Here is a 13,498-nt window from a genome sequence, read left to right on the forward strand (position 1 = left end):
ACTACTGTTTGATACACACGTTCTTCAGGGACACCTAATCTGTAGCCACTCCTTAGCTCTGATTGGTGCGCCGTATGTAGCCGAGCTCCGCCTATGTATGCAGTTTTAGTGAGTCAAAGATAGCAGCACTAAGTGTTGCCATCTTAGTGACTTTGTTGCAGGATTTAGCAACTTTTCAGAGCCCAATCGCAAGTTCTTTTGTTTTCTTTTAAGAAACTAGTGACAGATCGGGATACTTTCATTAGAAAAGACACCAGTATTGTCCAGCGAGCACGCAAGGTATTTCTCTCTTGTGGCGGCGCCCTCCCCTCTCTGCTCCATATTTATACTATATAATACTATTTTAGTTTTATAGCTGATTGTCTGATTTTGTCAACAAGTTCCAGACAGAGTCTGAAAATGATGTGGGGTACTTATTGTTTACTGTTTACATCTTACTTTAAATACTAGGGGGAGAGATTATATGACGCTAGGGGGTACAATTTAAGACATAAACAGCATTTTTGTTTTGCTTTTCCTCCCATTGTACCAAACTTGTACTGAACCATGATGTCTGAACCAAGGTACAGCCCGAACCGTGACTTCTGTGTACCGCTCCACCCCTATCCGACATGTCAGTAAAATTTAGAATTAGTCTAGAAAAGTTGCTTCTTTTCAGTGATCTTTTTTGTCACCAAAACTAACTCAAATATTTTAGTGTCAATCCCAAAAAATGTTCTAATTGGCAATTTAAAACACAGGACTTTTACCCAGGAGAGTGGGGTTTGTGTCACTTGTGTGTCCTTAACCTTTGTGTTATTCCCGCGGATCACGGAACTGTAAGCCCACCCACAAGCTTTTCCTTAACCTAACTGCGTCAAAAGGGATGCCAATAGTCCTGACCAAGGACTTTTAGCGTCAGTAACAACAACAAAGGCACCTGACCAAGCATCCGTATTTTACAAAATGGGAGTGAGAATGTGTTGGTTTTGCTACGTATTTATTCTCGTGTTATCAGAAGGTCTAACTCCATGTATGCTGTTGTTTAAGTGAAAAAGGGTTGGGAGTTGGAAATACATGCTCACCATTCCAGTGTTTTAACCAATACACTCACTAGTTCATACCCATTGCTTACAAGTAGCTTGCATTTAATCAAACGCCACAATAGCTCAAGCAAACACTACCCCAACACAGGTGTTGCCTGTCCCTTGTTATTTCTCCGGCTTAGATCATCATCTCTGCTTACATGACACAATAAGGCTCTCGTGGCAGATGAGGTTTAGTCCTGCAGCAGGCTGGTAGGTGGGAAAGGAGCCCTTTCTTTAAGTCTTTGTTAAGGAAGAAACAGACAATGGGGTTGACCCCGGCTTGGGCAAAACTCATCCACACGGTGGTGGAAAGGTACCTGTGTGGTATTGTGCAAGCCTTGACAAACACCCTCCAATAGCAAGCCACTATGTAGGGAGACCAGAGCACCAAGAATAGCAGCGTGATCACGTAGAACATCCTGCCAAGCTGTTTCTCCACTTTGAACTCCTCCATGCCCAATAGGCGCCGGTTCTGGTTGTGCAAGTTTTGCCGGATTCCCAGCAGAGTTGGCGGCATTGGGCCCCTGCCAAAGCCCGCAATCCAGTTGGCGGCCGCTTGGCCAGTAGCCCCAGGCCCGTGGAAGGTCCAGTTCTGACTGATGGCCGGCACCATCTGGACAGGCTTCATCTTACGGTGCTTGTACTCAAAGAGAAGCAACTTCATGTAGACAACATGTGTGGCTAGAATAAGCACAGCCAGCATTAGCATGAAGCCTAGCGTATCATTAGCCTTGAAGTAGCGATGCTCAAAGATGCACTGATCCTCCTCACGAATAAATTTGTAGGTACCCACGTCAAAAACTGGCGGGAAAGCCATTGCCACAGACAGCGTCCACACCATGCACACCACTGCCACACATGTCCAAAATGTCATTCGCTTTGAATAGAAGCGGTGGTGTGCAATGGCCATGTAGCGTGTTACACTGATGCAGAACAGCATAAAGGCGGCATGGAAGCAGAAGAGGACTGCCATAAAGGCCACCACTTTGCAGCTCAGCACACTGTAGGTCCAGGCCGAGCCGTTCTTTATAGACACCAGCACAAAGGGGAAACAGATGGCTGAGCGAATGGTGTCTGCTAGGCAAAGGTCCAGCAAGAAGTAGTAAGGTGCCTTATGCAGGGCCCGGTCCCGCAGTACGAGCAGAGACACCACCAGGTTGCCCACCAGGCTGATGCAAATGATCAGCCCTAGTAGCACCAGTTTAATATAGGTAGAGACAGCCGAGGAAGGACTCTCTGTTACCATTCCTTCTGCGGTAGCTACTACTGCTGCCATGGGCCCAGCAGGCCCTTCACTGCTCTCGTTTCCATTAGCCATCCCGAATGCTCCCCCACCCATACCAGCGTTTCTTTAAACACCAAAGCAACCACTCCCCCGCCTCCTCTGTCGGCTACCCGTTCCTTCGTCCTCGTGGTTGCTTCCTTTCCGCAGTTCACAAAGAACAGGAAATCTTCAATCCACATCGCTCCATTTTGAGCACAGTCCCTTTGTTGGTGTATTATGTCCTTTCCAGGGGCCTGAAAACAATTGGAAAAGACAAAGAGTTAGGATCTCTGTTCCATTTACCTGTGGAGAGTCATGCTAGTCATGCATGTAGGACCACACAAGATTAAAAAAAATTAAACATTTATTGCGAAGTTTGAAGCGGTCTTGCTGTTTATTGAGATGGCTTTTTAAGCTCTAATGAGTACATCTTCTGCCATCTGGTAAATGACAATGTTTCTGAGACTACCTGTGTTTATGCCCAGGGATGCACAGCTTTAGTTTGGTGTGAAGGCTGTCTAACAAGGTGGTCTTAAAACCCTTTCTTAAAGGACTCTCTGTTACCATCTGATAGGAGATAGAACAAGTGATTTCACACCAAATTCAAAAAGATACACTTCTATTAAATCCATTCGCTGATCATGAAAAATTGATCTAAGTATGACCTATATATATGTTTATACAAGACCATCTGGTAATTATAATAACTGCTTCCAACGTTAGCTACATAATGGCTGGATATACCAAACTAACTTTTCTTCACTTTCCTGGAGCACAACCAGATGGCTGAAAGGGACACACTGACTGTTGTGTGGAATCAGGCAGCTGAAAAAAAAGCCCTGTGCTTCTCTGTCTGTGATTAAAAGCCTAACACCATATAGTATTAAGTTGGTGTGAGCTGTAGCCTACATTCACCACTTCTAAACATAGATTATTCCTTCAGAGCGCCGTTTGAGACAACCTCAGAGCTGAACCAAGTTGACACAGCAGTTTTCATCACACTCACCCTGGTTAGTTAAGTCTACCGCTGACTTACAACACGAATAACATTGCTGTTGCCAAAAGCACCCCCTAAATCAAATCCATACTTCAAAGTTAACTGCCAAGCCACTAAACCGGTATTGAAATGAATACCTCTGCTAAAGTGAGGCAACACTGTTGTTGCCTGTTGCGCCACCTGCAGTTGAATCAGACTCGGCAGGTACGCACAGGTAACATCAGTAGACACGCAGGAAAAGGAGAAAAATGAACTGCAGAGGAACAAAATGACTGTAGAAATAAAACTGTTAACAAAGGAAATGCTGAGGACTAATGACAAAGCAGAAAATCACAAACAGACGGAAAAAGAAAGGGAAAGCAAATAAAGCAAGCTGCAGTCAAAATGTTACAAATGTGGTTCATTTTGTTCTGGCTGAAAATCTGTCTGAAGAGCTGGATACAACTAAAAGATCCCGCAAAAGAAAAATAACTGTTCTTACAAAGAGCAGCGCTGCTGGAGGATCTGTCTGATGATAATGATGAAGAGAAGGAATGTCATAGACATCTCAAGTAGAGGAACTAACTTTTTATCCTCTGAAAAAGATTAAAGGTCCTACGGCATGAAAATTTCTCTTTATGAGGTTTTTTAACATTTATATGAGTTCCCCCAGCCTACCTATTGTTCCCCAGTGGCTAGAAATGGTGATAGGTGTAAACCGAGCCCTGGGTATTCTGCTCTGCCTTTGAGAAAATGAAAGCTCAGATGGGCCAATCTGGACTCTTACCCGTTATAAGGTCATAAGGGGCAAGGTGACCTCCCCTTTCTATGCTTTGCCCACCCAGAGAATTTGGCCCACCCATGAGAGAGAGACATCGTGGCTTTCAAACGACCAAAGTGGCAGTTGGTCAAGGCCACACCCCCACCCTCCACCTTCAGATACATTATTAGGGGACAACTAAGGTCTACATAACAGAGACATCACATACATTATTAGGGGACATAAGACATAAGACATAAGACATAAAATAATAATATACTATTGAATAGATCAAATTTGAATAGCTCAATCCCCTGACTGACTGGTTGATGTGATTTACAATTTAAAAAGATAATTTTCCCATCCTGGCCTGGGACGCACATTCACTTATGGTTTAATAGAGTACTTATTGAACTTTAAAGGGATACTTCACCAATTAGCATCAAGCTTTGTATCAGTAGGAACCCGCTAGTATTTTCAAATGACCGTGCTTCCCTCCCTCATGTGCCCCTGAGACGAAAGATCGCTTCCCGGAGCTACGCTAACAGGCTCTCTCTTTTCAGCAGCAAACTTTACAACAATTATGTGCATTCAAACTACCGCACATGTGTACCACCGGGATACATAAGTACAGATTGGAGAATGTGCAGGAAACTGTAATACAGACAGAATAATCGATCCTCTATGCGAGCTTCGCCTGCTACAGACACCAGAACCTTAGCCAGCGGTGTCACCCAATGCCGCTAGCCGGGTAAGTGGACATCAACGGCAGTGTGCGCTAAAGCAGAAACGCCAAACTAGGGCAGGAGTTCCCGCTAGGTGGAAAGCTAACTGGCCACCTTTCCAATCCATCCTCCTTGCAAGTGTCCAATCATTAGACAACAAAACTCCCAACGCCAGTTCAGGGACCGCTGTGTTTTTGTTTTTGTGGAAACAAGGCTGAACAACAGTATCCTGGACTCTGCTAACTAGCTTCCAGGCCTGCTAGCTGTCTGTCTATGTCTGTTAACAGTAGGGGTGGTTTGGTTGAAGAGTAGACTCTTTGAGTAGCAAAGCAAGTGCATTATGGGATTTGGTGTCATTCATCCACATGAGCCAAAAAAACACATTTTCTGTCTTTTCTTTGCCTAGAAGGCACCACTTTTGATTTTTTGTTTTGTTTTTTTACATTTAAGTGACCAAATTTAAAGATATATTCATCTTTCCGACGGTGAAATATCCCTTTAACTTTTTATTGCACTTATGATAACAAGCGTAGCTGTTGTCAACTCAAGTCATAGTCTAATTTCTGTCTTATATGTATGTTTGTGAATAACTGTATGTGTGTGTGTGTGTGTGTGTGGGCCAGGTTTAGCTACATTTGTGGGGACCAAAAACTGTGAAAACAGTATACTTATGGGGACCTGACAGCTTTGTGGGGACAAAATGCTGGTCCCCATAACGTTAAAGGGCTTTTTGAGGAATAAGACTTGGCTTTAGGAGTAGGGTTAGAGTTAGGTTATGGTTAGGGTTAGGGTAAGGGATGAGGTTAGGCATTTAGGTTTGATGGTTATGGTTAGGGTAAGGGGCTAGGGAATGCATTATGTCAATGACTGGTCCCCACAAAGATAGCCAGACACGACTGTGTGTGTGTGTGTGTGTGTGAGAGAGAGAGAGACTGTGAGAGAATAACTATTTGAGCAAGTTGCAGGGAGAACTTGTAGAATGTTTAGACTCTGCAGCTTGGCACAACGATCTGAATTGTTTTGCACGGCCTTTTGCTGTAGCTGTAGAGGTAAGATCTTCAATTCAATTCAGTTTATTTATGAAAGGGGATAGTGCTAATTAATAAAATGCATTATTTTACATGGGTCAAAAATTCCATTATTAGCCTTTTTTAAATTAAAGGAACAAAAAGGAAGACAACACAAGCAAAACAAAACTTCGCAGAAGGATATCCAACAAAGCAAAGCAAAAAACAGACTTAAGGGAAAAAAATTAGAACAGACAAAGCTGTTAAGAACACTAAAAGCAGTACTGGTAGTAAACTAGGAGGAATCAAGAAGTAAAATTAATTTATGTTGACATTGCAAACTATCAGTATACATGCATTATAAATATTTTTTGTTATCACATTCACTTTTTGTATAGTTAGGAAACACAACCAATTACAAACAGTACACTGAGACAGAGAACGCATCCTAGGGCCGAGACAAAATCAATAACAAATTAACAGAGAGAAAAGACAGAAGGGAGGGATCAAAACAACAAACAGAGAAACAGACACACACAAATAGAGTTGTGCAAATATATCGATATAATATCAATATCGTGATATGAGACTGGATATTGTCTTGGATTTTGGATATCCTAATATGTGATATGACATTAACGTTGTCTTTTCCTGGTTTTAAAGGCTGCGTTAGTCATTATATCCACATTACTGATGATTATTTATCAAAAATCTCATTGTGTAAAGATTTTGTGAAAACAGCAATAGTCATCACTACAATATCATTGCGGTATCGAGTTCAAGGTAATTGGTCAAAAATATCAATATTTGATTTCTTCATTTTGCATTTCATATGGATTACATGGATTAAATGAACTGACAACATAAGTTATACCACTTACAGTTCTCAAGGACGTACACACATCTCAACTGATATCTTCCAGAAAGCTGGTCTCTTTTTCTTTTCTCTCACGTTTTTCTCTGTGTGGCGGCGCACCCGCTCGCGGTGTGAGGTGTGTGTCCGCGCTATTCTCCGACATGCACTAACAATCACACCTGATAGACGACCTTTTGTACAAAACTAAAGTAACGAGCCAATTTTGTAAAATGTAAGGAGTAGAAAGTACCGTTATTCGTGTTAAAAGGCAAGGAGTAAAAGTAAAAATTCGCCAAATAGTAAAGTAGAAATATTTTAAGGATCTACTTTAGTATTCTAACTAAAGTTGTTAGTTGTTGTTACTTGTTGTTACTTCCCATCTGTGCCTAGGTAGAGATGGTCCGATGCCATTTTTTTCCTTCCCAATACCGATTCTGATACCTGAACTTGCGTATTTGCCGATACGAGTACTGAGCTGATACCAGTGTGTCATATATTTTATTATACAGGGCATGGATGTATGGGTACAGGGCATGGATGTCTGGGTACAGGGCATGGATGTATGGGTACAGGGCATGGATGTATGAGTAAAGAGCCAGGCAGGATGACGTAGACAACCGCCAGACAGAGAACACTAGAGGTGACCCAATAGCTGCTTGTTAGTACACACGCAGGAACACCAAAAGCGAGGGGTGAGTGAGTGGGGTAATATGTGGATTAATACTGGGATGTAGAGCTGGGCAATATGAAGAAAATCAAATATCACAATCATTTTTGAACAAATACCTTGGTATCAATACCACAAAAATATTGTGGTGTTGACTATTGGTGCGTTCACGAAATACTTACACAATGAGATTTTTTATATATAATCATCAGTAATGTGGATATAATGACTAATGCATCTTTTAAAACCAGGAAAAGACAACACTTATGTCATATCACGATATTCAAAATCTAAGACGATATCCAGTCTCATATCACGATATTGATATGTTATCGATATATTGCCCAGCTCTACTGGGATGTCTACACAACTGTGTGAGTTGACTGACTTCAGAAAGTTTGCCACTTTACTTAAACCAAAGTTCAAAACACCTGTTCATGTGTGTCTTCTTTAGTCTGCTGGTTATTTAGGTTTTTTTCTGGAACATGTCAAACACATTCTGCACTTACTGCAGCATCTTGTGTTGACTGTTTAATATCCATGCTCATCATTACATGTACATTGTTTGTACTGGTGTTATTGTTGAATACATTGTGAATACATATTTCTAAAATTGTATGATGTTTTTCTTGAGTTAATCCTTTTTGCACAATGCTTTTTCTGACCTTTTTAAATCCCCCGCCCAATAACCTCATGTTTATTTTTTTTTGCTTGGGTCTATCTTTCCCTTTCTTTGGCCTCCTTGTGTTTTTGTCTGTTTTCTCCGTGGTCCTGTGTTGCTGGTCCTGTCTTGTTCTCCTGTGTATGTTTGTTCTACCTTCTGCTTTATTTTGATGGTTTGGTTTCCTGTCTTGTCTTGTCTTGTCTAGCTTTACTTTGGCTTGTCTGATTGTCCTGCCCCGCCCTAATGTGCCTCACCTGACGTCTCAGCTGTTCCCCATTACCTCGTTACCTTGTGTATTTAACCTCTATGTTCCCTTTGTCTAGTGCTCGATCATTTTGTGCCGTTGCTGTCCAACGTCGAGTTCCTCCTTTCTGTGAGTAACCCCAGTCTGCGTTTTAATGCCTGTGTTCCTGCCCTCCCTGTGGGTGTTACTTGTGGAGTTTTCCCGTTGGTTTTCGCCTTCCCCTGTGCCTGTTTTGTTTTTTTGAAACTTTTGGATTTTTGCCTTTTTCCTCTGTTTTGTTATCAATAAAAGCCGTGCTGAAGCTCCCTCCTGCCTGCTGTCTATTGCATTTGGGTCTTCATCTCACCCCCTGCCGTAACAATAACCAATATTACAAAAAAGACTAAAACTAGTAAACTAAACTAAAACTAAGAATTTTCAAAAAATAAACTAGCATTTCAAATTTAAATTTATTTACAAAAAAAATTAAAACTAAACAATTTGAAAACAAAAATTCAAAGTCTGTTAGTGACAAACCCATGTCAACTCCATTCACCAGCAATTATATTTGACCCCCTTGCCTTCCCCTCCCCCTTTGCCGCTCCCCAAAAGCCAGTCATTTTGCTGCTTTCTGCTGCCCACCCCCTCCAAAATTTCTGATTCCATTCATAAATCCAAGTCCTTAACCTGTTCTCTTGACCCCCTCTCCACAGCTCTGGTCAAAACAGGTATCACTTCCCTTCTCTCCTTCATGACTTCCATTATTCATTCCTCTCTCTCCTCTGGTATTGTCCCCTCAGTTTTTTAAAACAGCCTCTGTCTCACCGATTCTGAAAAAACCTGGCTCAGATCCAACTAACTATCATAATCTTTGTCCTATCTCAAATCTTCTCTTTATTTCTAAAATTCTTGAAAAAATAGTGTATGTTTAACTCCATGCTTTTCTTACCCTTAACTGTCTCTATGAACCTGTCCAGTCTGGTTTTCGCCCCTCCCATAGTACTGAAACTGTTCTATTAAAAATCACCAATGATCTCCTCACAGCTGCTGATTCCGGACTCATCTCTATCCTCATCCTCCTCGATCTTAGTGCGGCCTTTGATACCATTTCCCACTCCATTCTCCTCAATAGACTGTATTCTCTCGGCATCTCTCACACCCCTCTTGACTGGTTTCGCTCATATATCACTGACCGCACTCAATTTATTCAACTCAAATCTTTCACATCCCACCCTTCCCCTGTTACTACTGGCGTCCCTCAAGGTTCAGTTCTTGGCCCCCTCCTTTTCATCACCGACCTACTTCCCCTTGGCAATATCTTCTGCAAATTCAACATTCATTTTCATTGTTACGCAGACGACACCCAGCTCTACTTATCCAGCAAACCCTCCTCCTCGCTCCCCCCCCTTGTCCGTTACTAACTGCTTACTTGAAATTAAAGACTGGTTAACCTCAAACTTCCTTAAACTAAACGGTGATAAAATCAAACTCCTCCTCATAGCCACCTTATCCAAAATCAATAGTTTCACTCTACCAATTGACAACTCCTTGTTCTCCCCTTCCCCTCAAGTCAAGAGTCTGGGCGTCATCCTCGACTCCTCCCTCTCCTTTCACTCACACATAAATAATATCTGCCGATCTGCATACTTACACCTACGCAACATTAACCGCCTCCGTCCCTCCCTTACCAGTCACACTGCCTCCATCCTTATCCACAGCATAATCTCCTCCCGCCTTGACTACTGTAACTCCCTCCTTTTTGGCCTTCCTCAAAAATCCCTCTATAAACTTCAATTCTTCAGAACTCAGCAGCTTGTGTCATCACCAGAACCCTCTCTTTTCATCATATAACCCCTGTCCTTCAGCAGCTCCATTGGCTTCCAGTTCAATTCAGAATACAATTTAAAATCCTTCTCCATACTTTCAAAGCCATCCATAACCTTGCTCCTCCATATCTATCAGAACTCCTTTACATAGCCGTCCCTTCCCGCTCCCTCAGATCCTCCTCCTCTATCCACCTCACTGTACCCCATGCTCGACTTGTCACCGTGGGAAACAGAGCCTTCAGCCGCTCTGTTCCCCAGCTCTGGAACTCACTCCCACCTGACCTCCGCAATATCGACTCTCTCCCCCTGTTTAAAACTAGACTCAAAACCCATCTGTTCCAGCTTGCTTATTTGTAAATTCACTGTTCCTGTTTTGTTTGTTTTTGTTGTGTTATAACACTTTTCTGTTTCCTGTATCTGTCTTTTCATTGTCTGTAAAGCGTCCTTGAGTGCTCAGAAAGGCGCTGTTAATTAAAATGTATTATTATTATGTAATCAGCAACTAGTCTCCATCAAACATCAATCTGGAGCAATAAATTTGACTAGTGGACTAGTCTGTTTAACCCGTAGCATGCATGGATAGATAGATACAGCGGTTTGCCGCCATTTTGGTATGGCCGCACCTCCTCATGCATATTATACATGCCAAAATCTCCCAGAATTGGAGCTGCCATGTTGTAATTTTGGAGCCAGGGCCTGCACTGTAAAGATCGGGCGGTGGAGCCGCGGTATCCAAATCCCGCCCATACACATACTCAGCCAATTGCGACGCAATCCCAGCTGTCGACCATGAGGTTTCAGACTGTTTCTATAGCATTAAATAACTGATCAGTAAAAATTAACGCTACTTAATTTTTTTTGTTTGGTCCATGTCCCATATGCTTTAATGGAAGGGGTGGGGCTTATGACCTATACTGCAGCCAGCCACCAGGGGACAATCCAGATGTTCTGGCTTCACTTACAGTCCATGCATCTACTTTTGGTTCTAGTGTAAAAACACCTTTTTTGTCTGTAAAATGATGCTTTGTTTTCCTTTTTAAGATAGAAACCTCTGAAAATGTCTATATGAATTATTTAATTAACCATTATGTTGATATGGGTCAGTACATTCCAAGAATAGTTTCATATCAGCTGTTGTTGAATATAAGGGAGTGCCTTTGAGTAAATTTCATCTGAAAAAAACCAAACCCAAGAAATCACTTGCTGCTCCCCTAAAGGGCAAGTGAAAACTGTTAAATCCTGAATGGAAAACAGTGTGATGTACAACAAAATTGTTAAGCAAATCAAGATCAAACTTTATTAAATTACACTAATATCAACTGTATTTATCATGCCTTTTTTGTTGTTGCGGTCCATAGCCACACAGGCTGGGTGCTATGGACTGTGAGCCTTAAAAGGAGGGGCTATGTGAAGCTGGAAGTTGGTTGGCGGCGGAGGGCAGAGTCACTGTCAGGAACTGGGTAGCAACAGCAGCCCAATACCTCTGGCTTGATGTGGGTGGGAGGAGGCGACAAAGCTCACTGGATGAGCTTGTAGACAGAGTTGGTCTCTAACAGCGGCCCGGCATCAGGCCTCCTCACATGGAGCCTACAGGTCTGTTCAGGACTGGAGAGCCACCGACTGCTGCAGTCCAGCATTAAGGAGCCTGGCTGACTTTAAATCACACAAAAAAGCCTGTAGTCCTCTAGGAGGTAGTGCTATGTTCTTTACAGGGCACAACACACCCAATGATATTAAATCACTATGCCTAGTTGCCCGAGTGCTGAAGTGGAACTCCTGTATTATTTATCATCAACAAGCAGTGTGTCACACTGGATGCTGCTGTGATGCATGCATCAAACAGTAGGATTGGCACTGTATAATTAGATGATCTCCCTGTGGAGGCTGAGAAAGACAAGAGGCACCAGTCCCAGTGAGCTGTGATAATCTACAGGGCCTACTGGAAGACGTCAAGCTGCCTTGCTTATTACACTCAAACAAATGGCATGCAGGAATGCAGAGGCAGGCTGCATGACATTCTGCAGACCAGGGACCTGTAGGCAATACAAAATGGTAGTCGTGTTGTGCTGCTTACCTGCTGTGGGCTGCTTGTCCTCCACACTATGACAGACTGTTGCAGTCCACATGAAGTGTGGGCTCCACCTGGCTGTTCTCACACAAAGACGAATAGCTGGAAACAAGTGGTAAATAAGAAAGTCAGCAGCACCTGACGGTGTAACTGTGTCAACGATCCAAATCTTCGTAAAAGGGGCTTTTCGGAAGCCTGTTGCGGACTCCCTTCATAAAGCAAAGGGTTTAAAGAGCCCACCGCTGCGTTTCCTCTTTTTCTGGTGCATGTCATGTCTCCGTATTTTTTTTTTTTTACAAAAGCTCCGAGTAGCAGCACGGGATGTGGGTTCATCCCCATTCAGCCTAATATTCCCAGCCTTGGTATTCTAAACGCATGCGGTAGTACCATACCCGCCGCACTTCCTTTCGCATTTTTCCAGTTAAGCCAAGACAAACCTCCTGTTTGCTGTTCATGAAATCCTTTAGCATATGCTTGCATATGCCGAAACAACCCAAGGTTTACAGGTCATAAAAGAATTCGTTAGCTAGCTAACATACTGAGGCCATAAAAGCCCCGAGCGGTCAGGCCTGCAGGATATAACACGGAGGCCAATCCTCATTGTGTCCCGCCGCAGCCCGTCAGCAGCCGGGCATGTCCCACACAGCCGGGCAAATGTGTGCGATAAGGTCCCAGATGAGAGGCTGCTCCGACGGTGTCACTGGCGCGGATTGACTCGGAACAGAAAGCGGAGCTTCGCCAGGCTCGGGGAAGAAACGCAGCATCCACTCGTCAGAAGAGGCAACTGCTGCTGGGCTGATTCTAATCCCGTCTGAATGCTTCACGGCAGGGGCGGCCGAAGCGTTTTGGGGGATGAGGGCCGACCCTCCCCACCAGAGAACATTGTGATGACCAGAGATGGGAAGTAACGAAGTACAAATACTTCGTTACTGTACTCAAGTAGATTTTTCTGATATTTTTACTTTACCTTACTATTTATTTTTGTGGCGACTTTTTACTTCTACTCCTTACATTTTAACCCAAATATCGGTACTTTCTACTCCTTACATTTTACAAAATTGGCTCGTTACTTTCGTTTTGTACAAGCTGTTTGAGCTGCGTGAAGCTGACACCCCACCCACGTCAAAAAATTCAGCAAATAGTCTGAATGGTTAGTGCTCCGTTTGTGCAGGTTTGTGCCGTTAAAATTTTCGTTTGTGCAGTTTTGGTTTCTGAGATATTAAAAATAATTTTTTAGCTCCATCTAGAGTTAACCATCCCCCCATATTGCTCCAAAACAAACCAGTATGTTAGCACACACATACATGTAGATTCATATACATGTTAGGGGGAAAGATTAAAAATAAAAACTGGATCTGTGAATTCTCACAGAATCACAACTGAATTCATATCTTG

At 42.8% G+C, this 13,498-nt stretch overlaps 1 protein-coding gene across 1 annotated transcript; it reads right to left on the reverse strand.

The window, feature by feature from the left end:
• Nucleotides 1-799: 799 nt before the first annotated feature.
• On the reverse strand, nt 800-12,944 carry gpr173 (G protein-coupled receptor 173). The gene is made up of 2 exons (XM_034877427.1): nt 12,110-12,944; nt 800-2,585 (listed from the first exon to the last, which is right to left on the reverse strand). The coding sequence occupies exon 2, from the start codon at nt 2,404-2,406 to the stop codon at nt 1,222-1,224; it is 1,185 nt and encodes a 394-aa protein (XP_034733318.1). The 5' UTR covers nt 2,407-2,585; nt 12,110-12,944; the 3' UTR covers nt 800-1,221.
• Between the last annotated feature and the right edge of the window lie 554 nt (nt 12,945-13,498).

Source organism: Etheostoma cragini, chromosome 7 (assembly GCF_013103735.1).
Source record: "Etheostoma cragini isolate CJK2018 chromosome 7, CSU_Ecrag_1.0, whole genome shotgun sequence".
Lineage (NCBI taxonomy): Eukaryota > Metazoa > Chordata > Actinopteri > Perciformes > Percidae > Etheostoma > Etheostoma cragini.

What these genes read in the sequence shown, in the direction of transcription:
- gpr173 (XM_034877427.1), bottom strand. Translation starts at nt 2,406, where the DNA reads ATGGGTGGGGGAGCATTCGGGATGGCTAATGGAAACGAGAGCAGTGAA.